The 17,199-nt window shown below is 42.0% G+C and overlaps 1 protein-coding gene and 1 pseudogene across 6 annotated transcripts in view; one reads left to right on the top strand and one right to left on the bottom strand.

The window, feature by feature from the left end:
* STARD9 (StAR related lipid transfer domain containing 9) overlaps positions 1-17,199 on the top strand; it is a 127,111-nt gene that overhangs the window by 54,458 nt on the left and 55,454 nt on the right. For all 6 annotated transcript variants that reach the window (XR_003795793.1, XR_003795795.1, XM_029236885.1 and 3 more), the window contains exons 4-7: positions 6,652-6,768; positions 8,268-8,300; positions 8,390-8,451; positions 10,554-10,666. Coding sequence is in view for 4 of the 6 variants with exons in the window: in XM_029236885.1 (XP_029092718.1) it covers positions 6,652-6,768; positions 8,268-8,300; positions 8,390-8,451; positions 10,554-10,666 (325 nt within the window). In the remaining 2 variants the exon portion in view is untranslated. The remainder of the gene's footprint in view (positions 1-6,651; positions 6,769-8,267; positions 8,301-8,389; positions 8,452-10,553; positions 10,667-17,199) is intronic.
* Positions 5,641-6,464, bottom strand: LOC114903713 (annotated as a pseudogene).

The following is a 17,199-nucleotide window of genomic DNA, read 5'->3' as shown; positions in this document are numbered from 1 at the left end:
CCCATTCTGAGGGTTGTCTTTTGGTCTTATTTATGGTTTCCTTTGCTATGCAAAAGCTTTTAAGTTTCATTAGGTCCCATTTGTTTATTTTTGTTTTTTTTCCATTTCTCCGGGAGTTGGGTCAAAAAGGATCTTGCTGTGATTTATGTCATAGAGTGTTCCGCCTACGTTTTCCTCTAAGAGTTTGATAGTTTCTGGCCTTACGTTTAGGTCTTAAATCCATTTTGAGCTTATTTTTGTGTATGGTGTTAGGGAGTGATCTAATCTCATACTTTTATAGATTTATTTTTAACTAACATTTTTCCCTCCTTGAAATGTCCCTTTTACTTCTCACTTATCAATAATTTTTTTTTAGTAGTTGTTTATTTAGGCTGCTTCAGGTCTTAGTTGCAGTACGCGGGATCTTCATTGCGGTATGCGGGATCTTTTTTAGTTGCGGCATGCGGCATGCGGCATGCTTGTGGGATCTGGTTCCCTGACCAGGGATCGAACTTGAGGCCCCTGCATTAGGAGCGTGGAGTCTTACCCACTGGACCACCAGGGAAGTTCCAACAATTTCTGATACCTGTATTTGAAATCAATATTTATTTCATCATTTTGAACCCTTTTTCATCCTAAATGGAAATCACAGTTTTTTTTTTTGTTGTTGTTGATGTTATGAGTCTACTTGGGGCTCAGAGAACATAGTATATATTAGAAAGAACTACAGAGCTACCAAAAACAAGCAAACAAACAAAAAATCTATCAGTGAAAAGTTCCTATAGGAAAATACAGCGCAACCATTATTCTTGGACCTTAACCAGTCATCATGAAATCTCCAGAGACATAGTTGATTCTAACTGCTTTTGAGAAGGGTTTGTCTGCTAAATGTCGCTGATATCAGGGAAGTCCATTCCTTGAGATTTATCTTGTGGATCTTCTTTTTAAAAAATAGACTTTATTTGTTAGAGCAGTTTTAGGTTTACAGAAGAATTGAGCACAAAGTGCAGAGAGATCCCATATACCTCCTGCCCCCAAACTATCAGCATTGCAGGTGGTGAACCTACATTGACTGATATATCATCTAATGTCCATAGTTTATATTAGGGTTCATTTTTGGTTTTGTTCATTCTTGGGTTTGACAAATGTATAATGACATGTGTACACCATCATAGTATCGTAGAGAGTAGTTTCAGTGCCCTAAAAATCGTGTGCACTCCACCTGTCGTCTGTCCCTCCCCCAACTCCACCCAATCACTGATGTTTTTACTGTCTCCATAGTTTTACATTTTCCAGAAATTCATATAGTTGGAATCATACAGTAAGTAGCCTTTTCAGATTGGCTTCTTTCACTTAGCAACGTGCATTTAAGTTTCCTCCATGTTTTTTCATGGCATGATAGCTCATTTCTTTTTAGCACTGAGTAATATCCTGTCATCTGGATGTACCACAGTTTACACATTCACCTATTGAAGGACACCTTGGTTGCTTCCAAGTTTTGGCAATTAGGAATAAAGCTTCTGTAAACATCTGTGTGCAGCTTTTTGTGTGGATATGTTTTCAGCCCCTTTGGGTAAATACCAAGGAGCACGCTTGCCACATTGTATGTTAAGAATATGTTTAAATGGAATATTACTCAGCCATAAAAAGAGTTATTTGTAGTGAAATTGAGTTATTTGTAGTGAGGTGGATGGACCTAGAGTCTGTCATACAGAGTGAAGTAAGACAGAAAGAGAAAAACAAATGCTCTATGCTAACACATATATATGGAATCTAAAAAAAAAAAAAAAAGGTTCTGAAGAACCTAGGCGCAGGACAGGAATAAAGACGCAGATGTAGAGAATGGCCTTGAGGACATGGGGAGGAGGGGGAAGGGTAAGCTGAGATGAAGTGAGAGAGTGGCATGGACATTATTACACTACCAAATATAAAATAGATAGCTAGTGGGAAGCAGCCGCATAGCACAGGGAGATCAGCTCGGTGCTTTGTGACCACTTAGAGGGGTGGGAAAGGGAGGGTGGGAGGGAGATGCAAGAGGGAGGAGATATGGGAACATATGTATATGTATAAATGATTCACTTTGTTATAAAGCAGAAACTAACACACCATTGTAAAGCAATTTTACTCCAATTAAGATGTTAAAAGAAAAAAGAATAATATTTTTATTTTATAAATAAAAACACAAAAAACTGGCAAAATGTCTTCCAAAGTGTCTGTACCATTCTGCATTCCCATCAACAGTGAATGAGATTTCCTATTGCTCCATATCCTTGTCAGCATTTGGTGTTGTCAGTTTGTTGGATTTTGGCCATTCTAACAGGTGTGTCTGGTATCTCCTTGTTTTAATTTGCAACCCTAATGACATATGATGTTGAACATCAAAAATTCTGGTTCCTAGTTTCAGTTGCCCTTAGGAAATGAGTATTGCTAGGGATTTTGGTTTGGGCTTCAGGTGTTGTGAGTCCCAGTACAGAAACATCCAGTGGACTATCCCCTATTTAGCACATCCTTAAAAAGACTGGAAGTGCTGTGTCACATAAAATTAACCTGTCTGTTGAATGCTTTCTTCTATTTATATTCCAGAAAAAATAAAGTTACACTGCTCATCTCTCCTCCTGAACTGGACCCTCTAGCTTTAGATTGCCTTTTGGTGATTTATTTTAGCCTTCAAACTGTTCTTGGTATTCATATTGAGCTGTTTCCATCTGCTTCATTATAATACCACAGTCAGAGTGAACCACGGTGTCATCTGGCTCTGTTGTGCTCTATTTAGGGCTGTGGTTTTTCCTAGAATTTATGATGAGCTAAGCCTCACAGTTCTTGAAGAATGGAATCTGAACTTTCTACCAGTTCCACATTTGGAGCCTACTAGTTTTTCTTGTTCACATCTTTTACTGTTGAGTGAAAATGGTATCTTCAAAGATGTTTTTCATAAAACCTCCAGGTGATTATTTGAATTTGGATAAAGACATGGGCGGAGTAACATTCTGTTGTCTTCCTTTACAGTCCACTGAGCTCATTCTGCTCTGCTGTGTGAGTGGTGGGAAGAAATAACACTTTCACTAGATGTGGCCTTGCTCTGTCTGCACCTCTGTTTCCATTTTCTTCTGGAGCACTAGAAAGAAAGGTTGAGTTTTGGGGAACATTTCCAACTAGTAAATGGGTGGCAGCCAACTCAAATGGTCTGGTGAAGAGAAATAACCTCTCCTTCCTTCAGTCCCTGGGAATTTTACCAAGACAGATGTCAGGAGGCAAAGAGAACTCTGCCCAATTTTCAGTTTTGCTAATATAGAGGTGAATGAGTGGCGAGTACAGAGCTGGGAGGGAGATTGGGGAAGGGGGTGGGAATGGTCCAAGGTCCAAATCTTTTACCACTCCCTGGGTTATTTTGGCCCTATGCCTGAATATTAGAAGCACTAAAAAACAAAACATAAATAGTTCATTGGTCAAGAAGCATAACTATAGCTGCTAAAACACAATAGGGTAGTATAGTCTTAGGTCAGCAACTGCTATCTTCGTTCCCGTGGTCCCTAGTTACGTGTGTTATCTCACTTAATCTTCACAACAAACCTGTGATATAGTTACAAAATATCCACTTTACTGGGAAAGAAACTGAGGCTTACAAATTTTAAGTAAAATTTTGTGGGACCATACAAATTTGTATGGTCCCACAGCTATGAACCATAAGAACAGTATTCCAATTTGGAACCAATTTGGAACCGTATCAGGAGATTCACAGAATTTAAGGGAAAGTAGAAAAATGAGCAGGAAACCATGGGGCCCTAGGTAGCAGGGAAGCCAGGCAAAGCCATATCACAGAATAGTCTGATTTGAGCACCACACTTGGCACTTGTGTGTTCAGGATGTAGTACTGATGGACTCTCGATGCCAACAAGGAGAATTTATTCCTTTATTTTTGTGTCATTCTTTGGAAATTCAAGTGCAAGCACCTAGTTGGCGGGCCTCATTTCACATGTTCGTGTTCTAGCCACCAGGAGGTGGAGAGGGTTTCCTGGACTATTTGGCTTCCGTCGGGGAGGGTTGGGCCCTGCTTCCAACCAAGACTGACACAATCAGGTTCCCCCCTCAGATAGGAAGAGTATTTGGATGCTGAGTAGCAGCAATACAAAGGGTAAATGCCCACCATACCAGCTGTGTATGTAGATGTCTATGTGGCATTCTGCTGAGGACTGGTTCAGCTGGAAGCTATGCCTTCCCCATAAGCCAGGCTGTTTTGTCCTGAGCCTGGGGTCTGCCTGACAGAGTCCAACAGGACTTTCAGACACTACACAAAGTATAGGGGTTTTCATAGGAGGACCTCTGGCTGTTTCTGATTCATTAAAGCTGACTACTACAGAGATAAGTGACAGTGGAAGCAGTCAGCTGTTAGGATCGGTCTGAAGAGGCAGCATGTAGAAAAGGGCCCCATAGGGAAAACTCCTCCCTAACTTCTGGGCTTAACTGATTCTCAGTGTGGTGTCTTGAGACCCTGAATTTGTGTGAATTGTTACTGGGCAGAATTTCATTGTAGCTTTACCTGATTAACCATATTAAACTTTTTTTTTTTTTTTTTTTTGGTAATGGGAAGGAAAAAGAATTAATGTACATGGTTTTTCTTTACTAATTTGCTTGCGTGTCTTTGCCTTTCTCCCAGACTCTTTTTGCCTTAAGGTTAGGGACCATATATATCAATTTTTTGTCTTTAATGTCTAGCCTTGGGCCCGGCATATAGTAAGCACTTTGAAAAATATTTGACTGACTAAATGAATGAATTTTACTCAGCAATCTTCTTTTTTTTTTAAGGTTTCAATATTTTATTCAAGTTTTATTTTTAAGTGATGTTAATTATAGCATTTGAAGGGGAGGAACTAATTCCATACAAAATGGAAGACTCTAAAACGTACCCATTAAACTGCTAAAAAATAAACTGAGTGGCAAGAATACAACAGAAGTTCAGTTTAGATTCTGAGTGTTGTCCCCATGTGATTACAGTTACAGAGACTTCCCAGCTTGCAGCTGGAGCTCTTTAGAAGCTATTTCATACTCTGGTGCAAGGGCGAAAAAACACAACATGAGAAAAAACACAATTAAGTCCTGAATTATTGGCTTCATCACATCCGCCTTCTCCACCCCAAAATGGCACAAAAGAAACAGCAACCACGCCCCGCAGACTACTTTTTGGTGTAAAAGAGGTGATGGATTGCGGTAGAAAAAGTCCCTGCCTAAAAAAGTCCCTTTCAGATGAGTTTGTATACACCATCAAAGAGTCTCTCCTCAATCAGGGTAGGAAACCAAGGTTCAGTTCTCAGGAAGTCACAATTTCATTCATTTACTCAATATGAATTTACAAATTACAAAGTGCCTGCAAATTACCAACTTCCACTTGCAGCCATTTCTAGGTAAAAAAGAAACCTGACATCTCTAGAGGGGCCAGCAAGCTCCCCCTCAAGTCTACAGCTGAAAGGACCTTTTTTGAAATTGGGTTTCTTCTGTACCTCTGCAAGGGTAACACCCTAAAGCTGAATCATCTTTAACCTGGAAGTCTAACATGATATTTAGCGATACTTTCATCCCAGACATACAACATTAAAAGGTACGCTAAATTCTGGAGGTAGCTATGCTGCAAAATAGTTTAAAATTAAATGATTGTACAGTATTCATTTATGCTTGAAACTCCAGTCCCAGACCAAGCTTGTGGCCACCAGCGTTGACATCCAGCAGAACTGACAGTGTCAGTTTGATACGTGGCTTTAGGGTCTGAGTATATCGTAACCCTATCAGGCTGGAGCTATTCACTTTAGCCAAGAAGCAGGCATCAGGGTCGATCTGGTACTTTGCTGTTATTCCGAAGTGAGTGTTACTGTTTCCTGCTGTCCAGGCCAGATTAACAGCAGTCTCCAACTTGTTCACTTTCTGATAAATGGAGCCGCCAGACTCTGTCCCATCATTTACATTAGTGTGAAGCTGGAACTCATCCGTCTTGTAGCCAACCGCAAAGTTGCTCTGGGTCACTCAAGACTTTGCGGTCTCAAAATTCACCTGGTAGCCAGCCAGCCCTCATAACGCAGCACCAGAGCACCCCGGATGGAAGGCCCGGCAATGTTGAAATCGACATCGCAACCCAGGTTGATATGTTCCCACTGGAACCCTGTCTTGATTTCAGCATTTTTTCCCCCCAGTGTTTGGTGAGAAGGATGAATCGAAGGTCAGCTTCAGGCCACGTGCAAGCTGATCTTCCACGGTAATCTCCGTGCGTTGTCATTGTTCCATTTCTGCGTAAATGTTAGACCATATTTGGTCCATCTGTACTTGCTTTCCAGACTGCCCGTCACTTTGGTGGTCTCGGTGTTGGCTGAACCTGTAAATTCCAGTCCATTCTCAGATTTTGTTTTCAAATCAAGTTTTATTAAGCCAAATCCATAGCCCTTGGTGAAGACATCCCTGGCAGATTTGCCAAGACCAGCATATGTGGGAGGCACAGCCATCTTCTGCTCAGAAGCGGTGGCAGTCAGCAATCTTTTTTTGAAACTGAATTGATTCTCATAAAACAGTGGGGAATTTATAGTCATGGATGTTTGAAACATTTTATATTATTTTAGGTTAAAAAATAATTTACAAAATGCTGTGGGAAGAAGGACCAGAGTGACATGCTCTCTATTTTTATTGTTATAGGTGTTCCAGGATTTGGGGACTGAAGTACTGTCTGGAGCTGCCAAAGGCTACAACATATGCCTTTTTGCCTATGGGCAGACAGGCTCTGGGAAGACATACACCATGCTGGGCACCCCAGTGAGTATTGGGATTGGAATGCAGTATCTTCCTAAAGCCACAGGAAGCCTGAATCTTGCATTGTCTTTGCCACTGAGAGAGGATGTGAGTTTCATAGTCAGTCAACTTCAGTAAGATTTAATGGGTCCTATTCTATATTAAGAATGCATTTCTTCAGACTCACAGACTTAGAGAACAAATTTATGGTTACCAGGGGGGGAAGGGTGGGGTGAGGGATAGTTAGGGAGTTTGGGATTGACATGTACACAGTGCTATATTTAAAATGGATAACCAACAAGGACCTACTGTATAGCACAGGGAACTCTGCTCAGTATTATGTAACAACCTAAATGGGAAAAGAATTTGAAAAAGAATAGATAGATACATGTATATCTATAACTGAATCACTCTGCTGTACACCTGGAACTCACACAATATTGTTAATCAGCTATATAACTTTTTATAAAATAAAAAGTTAAAAAAAAGAATGTTTCTCAGCACTTTAATTGAAAGGTAAACTTTGGATAATTAGCCCCTCTTTATTACACCCTGAAGAATCTTAGAATTTTACAATTCCCTTTGATGACACAGACCTTGTCAGTCCTTCTGAATTTCTCATATCATTTCCAAGTTCATCACCTGTAGCTTTTTAACACCTTTGGTGTAGACAAGTCCCAGACTGAGTGTTAAGTGCTGGCTAAGGCCATGTGGATATGGGGCTATGTGTATGTTCGATCTGAGTGTTCAGAAAGAAGCAGGAGAACCAGCTACTGGGATGGGAGCTTTCAAAAGTGTGTAGGACTTATGAGAGCCTTCTTTTATCATGGAAAATTGGGAGGGTAGAGTTCCTTAAGAATACCTCTTTGTTTTAGGCTTAGAAGTACCCTGGTGAGATGAACTGGTAGGGCAGGTGACAAATAACACCACACAGGGACATTCTCTAGGACGTTGTTCCTCCTGAAAGATTATCCCTGCTGCCATGGGCCCAGATCATTGCTTACTACGTCCATGTTTAGCCTGATTTTATAGATTTTAAATTAAAAGAAGAAAATTCCCAATAACCCAGGGATGTAAAGCGCTTAACCTGAGTATAAGTTAGCACTGGATCCAAGATGAAAAAAGAAGCCGCTTCTCTCTAAATGTGTGTTTTGAACACCCATGTACTCTAGTCCTCCTGTGTGTGCAGGGTTAGGAGATAGGTTTCTGGGAGGGACCACCATGGTAAAGTGAATTCATCCAAGAATGATGTAACCTTCTCTGCATGAAAGTATGTACCTGGGTTTGCTAGCTTCTTCTCTCTTCCTTCTTACGGCGGTGATCTGCCTCTCATCTGGTACATTCCTCCCATGAGAGTCTCCTAACAGCACTGGCAAATAGTCTTCCACATACCGCCGGGGAAACTGCCTGAAGTGAAGAGGCTAGCACAAGGAGCCCATCCCTGCTGAGGGTGGGCCCTGGGTGTTGGGGGGAGAGCATCACCGTGAGTGAACAGTAATGCTTTCTTCTCTTCTGTTCTCCAGGCCTCTGTTGGGCTGACACCACGGATATGTGAGGTATAGACTCTCTTTTGATTGGATCCCCTCAAAGTAGGTCTTCTTTGTACACTCCCTTCAGTGAAACTCCAATCCTCTGGTTTGTGCAGGGTCTCTTTGTCAGGGAGGAAAACTGTGCCCCACTGCCTTCCTCCTGCAGAATAAAAGTAAGGTAAGAACCTGTCTGTCTCTGCGGCCTGAAGTGTTTCTGTTTCCACTCCAGAGCTGTCCTCTCCACTTCCATAGTCTCCCAGAGGAATGGAGAAAAGCCACAGCAGAAATATCTTGCAGTACAAGATGAAAAACTTACTTAGGTTTTAGGTTGTAGGAAACTTAGTTCCTATCCTCAGGCTTAACAAGCTGGCGTCTCCTGTGGACCAGCTTCCCCTGGCTAGCTGGTTTCCTTTCCTTTATTTTCTGTACAGTTTCATACTAGCTTTTGGGATTTCTGTTCCAGCCCCTCCTGGGTTGTTCTCCAGGTCAGTAGTTCCCAAACTCTAGTTCCTAGACCAGTGCTAGGAATAGAACGTCACCCCAACATGACGTTTTAACCAGTCTGAACTGTAAATGTTGGCGGAAGGTTACCAATTGCCCTTAATTCTCTGTATTCTTTTTTGCTTTTGTTTTTGGTGTTCAATGTCCTTGTTTAAAAACATGAGACAGGGCTTTCCTGGTGGCGCAGTGGTTGAGAGTCCGCCTGCCGATGCGGGGCATGCGGGTTCGTGCCCCGGTCCAGGAGGATCCCGCGTGCCGCAGAGCGGCTAGGCCCGTGGGCCATGGCCGCTGGGCCTGCGCGTCTGGAACCTGTGCTCCGCAACGGGAGAGGCCACAGCGGTCAAAGGCCCGCGTACCGCAAAAACAAAAAACAAAACAAAAAAAGAGACATAATTCACATACCATAAAATTCACACTTTTAAAGAATATATTTCAATGATTTTTTTTTTTATATTTACAAGGTTGTTCAACCATCATCACTATCTAATTACATAACATTTTCATTACACTAAAAAGAATAACTGTCTGTCTGGGGTTTTTCTGTTTTGTTTTTTATAAATTTATTTATTTACTTATTTATTTTTGGCTGCGTTGGGTCTTTGTTGCTGTGTGCGGTCTTTCTCTAGTTGCAGCGAGCAGGGGCTACTCTTCATTGCAGTGCACGAGCTTCTCATTGCGGTGGCTTCTCATTGCGGAGCACGGGCTCTAGGTGCGCAGGCTTCAGTAGTTGTGGCTCGTGGGCTCTAGAGCACAGGCTCAGTAGTTGCTCCGCGGCATGTGGGATCTTCCCGGACCAGGGCTTGAACCCGTGTCCCCTGTATTGGCAGACAGATTCTTAACCGCTGCGCCACCAGGGAAGCCCAACTATATGTTTTTAAAATTAAATGATTGTGAACACTATTTTTACATTTTTTAAGTTTATAAAGTAAAAATTTGCAAACCTCTATGTGTATAAACATATACATATATGTTAGGTGTTCTGTAGTCCATGAAATCTGGGAACCACTATTCTAAGAGATATCTGGAGTTCCTGTGTCCAAATATGAGAAGACTAAGGAGAAAAATTTAATAAGAAGAGTGTGCAGAGAGCAGCTTTGAACTGGAGCCTTTTTTTCTGACTGCTGGCTCCACAGGCAAGCATCTGTGTTCCAGTGAGGAAGACCTTTCTGTGAGAAGTCTGCTTTCTTATTTAACAAAATATTTACTGATTTTAATTAAGAATTGTAGCTGTGTTATTATTTTAAAAAGGCATAAAATGCCAGTAGATACCAATAAGACAGCATATCTTAAACAGAATCCCAGTGTATAAGACAGGTAAAATGAGAATTCTGCTACTTAAATTAGGGGTGGGGAGCAGACCCTTCTCACTTAGCTTCCCATGTTGCTCAGCATGGCCCTTGAGATGCCTTCAGTGAATAATAGAGCTCAAAGATCACATTTGAAAACCACTTCAAGAAACATGCTTGTAGACTCCATGCTATGGGGGCCTGATCGAGGCACAGGCTGGTGGCAGCCTAAACCCATGGCTGAAATAGCCTCTTGAAGGCTAAACTTGAATCAGCACTGACACTGTAAACCTGAAACTGTGGAGTAATGACAGCCAATGCTCAGAACCCTATTGTACACATGCAGAACGAGACTCAAGGGGGAAACCTGGCGTGACCAAGGTCTTAGACTGTCAGAGGTAGAACTAGAACTAGGACCTTCTGATTCTTGGCTTAGTGTTTTTCCCACATTTTTTCAAGATCTAATTATATGCCTTTTTCTACATGTCTCTAGCTTCCTGGAAATCTATAATGAACGAGTGCGGGATCTGCTGAAACAGTCTGATCAAAAAAAGACCTATAATCTGCGGGTCAGGGAGCACCCAGAGATGGGGCCCTATGTACAAGGTGAGCCATTGTGGTCCTGGAGGTCTGAGACTAAACTGAAGCCTAGGAAGCTCTCCTGACGGTTGCTGATTCATTCAACAAACGTATAATGAATACTTACTATATGCCAGCTACTGGTATTAGATGCCAAATAGGTACCAATAAGTAGAAAAGGCAGTCTTGCCCTCCCAGGCAAAGTTATACTCTTGTGGGGGTGAGTCAGAAAACAAGCACTACTTACAGTTGTAATAAAGGCTAATAAAAAGATAAATAGATACAGTGATGGCAAAGAACACTGGGTGGTGTAGGCAACCCATCTACATAGTGTGGTCAGGAAAGCTTCCCTGAGGAGGTAACATTTTAAGCTGAACCTGGAGTGGATACAGGAGCCAGTTGTGTGAAGAATGGCGTAGCAAGAGGAAGAGTGTTTCAGGTTGAGGGAGCGGCATGGGCTAGAGCCCTGAGTGAAGGGCTTGATGGTGTCAAGGGGGCCAGTGTGTCTAAAGCATGGGGAGTGAGGGGGAAGGTGACATGGAATAGGGCTGGGTCTGTGGTGCCAGGTCCAGCAGGGCTGGGACTGATTTCCCAGGTCATCCAGTCTCCTTTTCGGGGCACTTTCTGTTCCAGTGGTGGTGATAGTCAGGGACAAGGGGAGATGTCAGACATGGAGCAGGGTCTACTTGCTGCTTCCTCATCAAGCACTGATACTTGGTGTTTGGTTCCATCTGTCTTATTCCATTAGGCTGAATCTTGCTATTAAGTAGAAACTGTTGGGTTCTTTTGTGGGGGAAGCTTATTTAAATCTTGACAAGGAGAGGGACATGAAAGATCAAGAGCTGGTCTCTTCTCTGATCAGGGCATGGCTAATGGCTGACTCAGTAGGTGTGCCAGTCACTGATTCTGCTGAGTCTTTTCCCAAATGTTCCATTGTAATTGGCAGCCTGGAAGCAATGATGAAAATACTGTTTACTTTGCTAGGAGCCAGTTGGAGATTCCTCTGTAAAACTCTGTGGATATATATTTCTGTGTAAAACAGTAATTTGAAGGCAGACCATGAGTGGATGCAGTAGTGCCACAGTTACTCATATTTTAATTTATTTTTATCTTAATGTGCTTTTTGGGTGTGGGGGGCGGGTAGGGGGAGTAACTAGAGGAGACCTCAGATGTAGTCCCGATGTCTTCGTTGCACAGAAGATGAAATGAAGTCTGGAAGAAGTTAAGGGATGTTCCCAAAGTTGCAAAGCCGGTTGGGGCAGGGTTGGAACTGGGAACCTTTTCTAGGACTGGAAGAGAAGAATGGGACAGAATCCTGTACATGGAGGAGACCTATGATCATAGGTTCTTTGATTGGCATAGTACCTGAAACCCTGAGAATTCACGCAGGGTGGTACAGCTTGGGTCATATACCCAGCAACAGGATCAGACTTAAATCTCAGGGCTCTTTTGGATACCTTCATGAGTGAACCCTTGTGGAGAGGAAGGATGCTTGGTAAGAAATAATTCTAAACCAGCAAAAAGTCTCTTAGGTCCTTTGGGTTACATGTTTCTTAAAGTTGGTCTGGACTTTCTCAAATCATTACAAATACAGGTGGACATTTCTCTTATTTCCTAGTAAAGGAGCCATGAGCTCACATAGTATAGAGTCAGCCTTGGAAGCTGAGACCCTAAATAGTCACTCTGAACTTATTCCCATTACTACCCTCTGATGGCATTACAGCAACCTTTTTATTTTTAAAAATGTTTGCTTTCTTTATTCATTTAGTATTTATATTACCTGCCAGTCTGTCTGTCTGTCTCTATCTTCGGCTCATATATTCTGTGAATACGATTCCAAAGCAGAAAGTGGTTTCTGCTTTGAAACCAATTCTACAGGAATTTATTGAGTACTTGCTGGATGCCTATACTATTCAGGTTGCCATGGGGAAATATGAAAGATACAAGGCCTTTAAAGAACTTGTAGTTCCAGTTTAGAACTATAAGCCTGAACTTGATAGCTGCCTAAATCCAAGAAAAGAAAAGGGGTAGCCTCTTACTTTTCATTAAAGTTTATGAATTAGATGACAGATTAAGTTGAAATCTGAAATGTACAGGGCCCTGCCCAAAGCACACGTAAAAGTCCAATGGTTACAGGGTCTAAAGTGATATTTAAGTGAGACAAAGACACTATCATATTTTTGCTTTGGTCTTTATCTTAATATACAGGGATGGGTACAAAGCAGGAGGTTGTTGGAAGAGGGTAGTTGGGACTCTGAAAAAAATTATTTTGTATTTTCTTTATACTCATTCTGCACATAACAGGAGTATTTTTGTGTGTTTGTTTTTTTAATTCTTACACCTTTTTTTCCTTGCCTTTCTACACTGACTAGGACCTCTAGTACCATATGAAATAAGAGTGGTAACAGTATTTAGTTTTGTTCCCAGGGGAAAGCTTCAACATTTTACTATGGTGTTTGCAGTAGCATTTGTTGTTAATAGATACTCTTTATCACACACTTCTCAAACTATCTGTGAGGAAGGACCGGTTTTTAAAAAAATTTCCAATCCATGGCAAACAAATACTTTGATAAAATAAAGATGAATTACTAGAAAAAAAAGAAAAAGACATCTTAGTTATAAGCCCAAATTCTTCTTTATTAGATTCAAAAGATATAAAATTTGTAATATTGTTGTAAAGGTTTCTGTACCTGTCTCATCGCACATCAGTAACTGTTTGAGAACTGGCTCCAGTCTGTGCAGCAGCTTTGAGAAGCACTGCCTTAGCAGGTTAAGGGAATTCTCTTTTTTATCTTAGTTTTCTAAGAGTTTTTATTTTTATTTTATTTTATTTTATTTTATTTTTTTGGTACTCAGGCCTCTCACTGTTGTGGCCTCTCCCATTGCGGAGCACAGGCTCCGGACGTGCAGGCTCAGCAGCCATGGCTCACGGGTCCAGCCGCTCCGCGGCATGTGGGATCTTCCTGGACTGGGGCACGAACCCGTGTCCCCTGCATCGGCAGGCGGACTCTCAACCACTGCGCCACCAGGGAAGCCCAAGAGTTTTTATTTTTTAATTTTGAAACAAACTTTTGAAAAAGTTGCAAATATAGTATAAAGAACATTTTTTTATTTTTACATTTTTAAAATTTTTGGCTGCATTGGGTCTTCGTTGCTGTGCGTGGGCTTTCTCTAGTTGTGGCGAGTGGGGGCTACTCTTTGTCGCGGTGCACGGGCTTCTCACTGCGGTGGCTTCTCTTGTTGCGGAGCATGGGCTCTAGGCGTGCACACTTCAGTAGTTGTGGCACGAGGGTTCAGTAGTTGTGGCTCGCAGGCTCTCGAGCGCAGGCTCAGCAGTTGTGGCGCATGGGCTTAGTTGCTCCGCGGCATGTGGGATCTTCCCTGACCAGGGTTCGAACCCATGTTCCCTGCATTGGCAGGTGGATTCTTAAGCACTGCGCCACCAGGGAAGTCCCTAAAGAACTTTTTTACTTGAACCATTTGAGAGTAAATTGCCAACCTAATGACCCTTACCCCCTGATTATTTTAGGGTGTTTTTCTTTCAAACAAGAATGTTCTCCTGTATAGTTACAACACAACCATCCAAATCAGGAAATTAACTTTGATGCATTACTACCATCTGATCCTTAGAACCCATTTAAGTTTCACTAATTGTCCCAGTAATTGTCCATTTGAGAGCTAAGGGTTGCCTTTGGTTAGGGTGTCTCTCTAGTGTTCTCCAGTCTGGAAGGCTCCTTGGTCTCTCTTGACTGTCATGAACTTGATACCATTAAGTGGTGCACAATTTTGATATGTCCCATTACTCATATTTTTAATTTCCTCACTTAAGGTCATATCTGCCAGGCTTCTTCACTCTGAAATTGCTGTTTCCCTTTTGTAATCAACAAGTGTTTTTTGTGGGTGCGGTCCTGTGAAACCATGTGTGTGTCCTATCCTCATCTGACTTTCAGTTTATTTATTAATTTATTTATGTTGGCATAGACTCATGGTTTCTTATTTTATTGAACGAGTCGCCCTCTGTTACTACTATTTTTTATTTTGATGCTCCAATTATTCCAGATTTAGCCAACGGAATCCATTTCAGGTGTGTTCCTGTGACATTTTGGCATATCACCATCATTCTTTGAGCACTTCCTTGCTTTCTGACAGGAGATGTTCGAGGTTCATCTGCTTTCCCTGCCTCAGTCTTTGAATCAGCCGTTTCTCCCAGGAGCCCTGGTTCTTCTTCTTTTTTTTTTTTTTTATTTGTAGTATAGTTGATTTACAATGTTGTGTTAATTTCTGCTGTACAGCAAAGTGCTTCAGCTATACGTATATATACATTCTTTTTTTAATATTCTTTTCCATTTTGGTTTATCTCAGGATATTGAATATAGTTCCCTGTGCTAGACAGTAGGACCTTGTTGTTTATCCATTCTATATGTAATCTGGTCCTTTTTATTGGAGAAAAGTTTTTGGAAGCCAAGATCTAAGTGCTAGGTATGCTCATTGCTTTTGAGATGCTGCAACTCCTAGTCCTTCTGAGTGGACGGAGCTAATATATGTTCACACCAGTACTTCCAACTGCAGTCCAACACAGCAGGGTTCATTCTGGATTTCTCCCTTTCCAGATTTGTAATTCCTTTATCCAAAGGTGGAAATGCTTCTTTGATCGCTCCCTCCACCCCCATGTGTAATTAGTCTCGTCATTGCTCTCCTCTTTCTTATGTGGATGCCCGCCTCACCTGGCTGTGCCTCTCACCACAGGAAGCCATGCTCACCATGCCTGCATTCTAGCCCTCCGTGCAGGGCTGCCTTTCCCCACCCCTCGCTGTGCAGGTACCTTCCATACCCCTCTTGGCCTTGGTATTCTTTTGCTGGGCCACCTCCTCACGCCAACTTAGAAATCTTGTTCCGCTGCCAGTCCCCCTGTGGGGATGCCTTTCTCTCCTTGTTGGGCCTCTGACTTCTCACGGCAGGCTGCCCCCACACATGGGTAGCCTGCTCACCTTCCCCGGGCTCCCATGCCCTGCACTGGGCTGCCTCCGTGGGGACGCTCTGCTCAGCCCGCCAGGCTCTGACTTTCTGTGCTGGGCTGCCACCCATGTCATCCCCTCCTCACCCCACTCTCACGCCAGGCCTCCCCTCTGCGGGGACGCCCTCCTTATTCTTCTCAGGCTCTTCACCCTGACGTGGTTGCCTGCCTTGCTCTGCTCCACGTAAGGACTTTAGGACTAAATTGTTCACGAAATGGAAATGGAAGGGGTTCTAGGAATTTTTAAAAAAAACATAAACAGCTATTGAATTTTTAAAAAATATTTATTTATTTATTTATTTTGGCTGCGTCAGGTCTTAGTTGTGGCATGCAGGATCTTTTGTTGCAGCAGCTGGGCTCTTTGTTGTGGTGCATGGGCTTCTCTCTAGTTGTGGCACGTGGGCTCCAGAGTGCCCGCGGGCTCAGTAGTTGCAGCACGTGAGCTCCAGAGCACGTGGGCTCTGTAGCTGTGGCATGTGGGCTCTGTAGTTGCAGCATGCAGGCTCTCTAGTTGTGGCACGTGGGCTCAGTAGTTGCAGCACACAGACTTAGTTGCCCCGCGGCATGTGGGATCTTAGTTCCCTGACCAGGGATTGAACCCCCGTCCCCTGCATTGGAAGGCGGATTCTTAACCACTGGACCATCAGGGAAGTCCCTGAATTTTTTTTTAATATTTGCTTTATATATGCTTGTCTATATTGTATGATTTGTGTCCTTTCTCCTGTTAATAAGGTGAATTACACTGATTTTTGAATGCTATAGCAGTCTTGCATTCCTAGCATAGACCCAAGTTACCTGTGATATATTTTCCTTTGTATATATTGTGGAATTTGGATTTCCAGTGTTCTGTTGGGAGTTGTTGCATGTATGTTCAAGAGTGAAATTCTCCTCTAATCATCGTCTTCCTTGTCCTGTTTTTCTTCCTCTTCCTCTTCTCTTCTTTATCCTTCTCTGATTCTCCATTTTCCTTCATCAGGGTTAAGTGTAAAGGTTATGTTTGTTTCCTAAAATGAGTTGAGAGATGCTGCCTCTTTCTATTTTCTGAAAGACTTCTTGTAAGATTGGGGTTATTCCTCCTTAAATATTTGGTGGAATTTGCTGGCAAAGCCTTCTGAGTCTGGAGGATTTTTTGATGGGAAGGTTTAAGGTTATAGATTTGATTTCTTTCAAATATTCTATTTTTTATTGCACCAAATTTTGGTAAATTGTATTTTTCTAAAAAATCCACTTCCTCTAAATGTAAGACATGTACCTGCATAAAGAGTAATATCCTCTTACGCTTTATGTGTAAGATGACTCTTTAAATGTAGGATCTCTTTTTTCATTCCTAACTGGTTATCTATCCCTTGTCTCTTTTTTCTTGTTCAATTTAAGGACTTATTAATTTTATTTGTCTTTTCAAAAAATCAACTTTTGGTTTTGTGGCTTCCCTCCACTGTAAGTTTATTTTGTATTTATTAATTTCTGTTCATATTTTTGTTATTTTATTCATCCTTTCCTTGAGTCTAATTTGCTGATTTTTTTAACCTTGTAAGTAGATGCTTAG

Source organism: Monodon monoceros, unplaced genomic scaffold, assembly GCF_005190385.1.
Source record: "Monodon monoceros isolate NGI ecotype Baffin Bay Population unplaced genomic scaffold, NGI_Narwhal_1 Super_Scaffold_21, whole genome shotgun sequence".
Taxonomy (NCBI): Eukaryota; Metazoa; Chordata; class Mammalia; order Artiodactyla; family Monodontidae; genus Monodon; species Monodon monoceros.
This window is presented reverse-complemented; position numbering and strand designations above follow the sequence as displayed.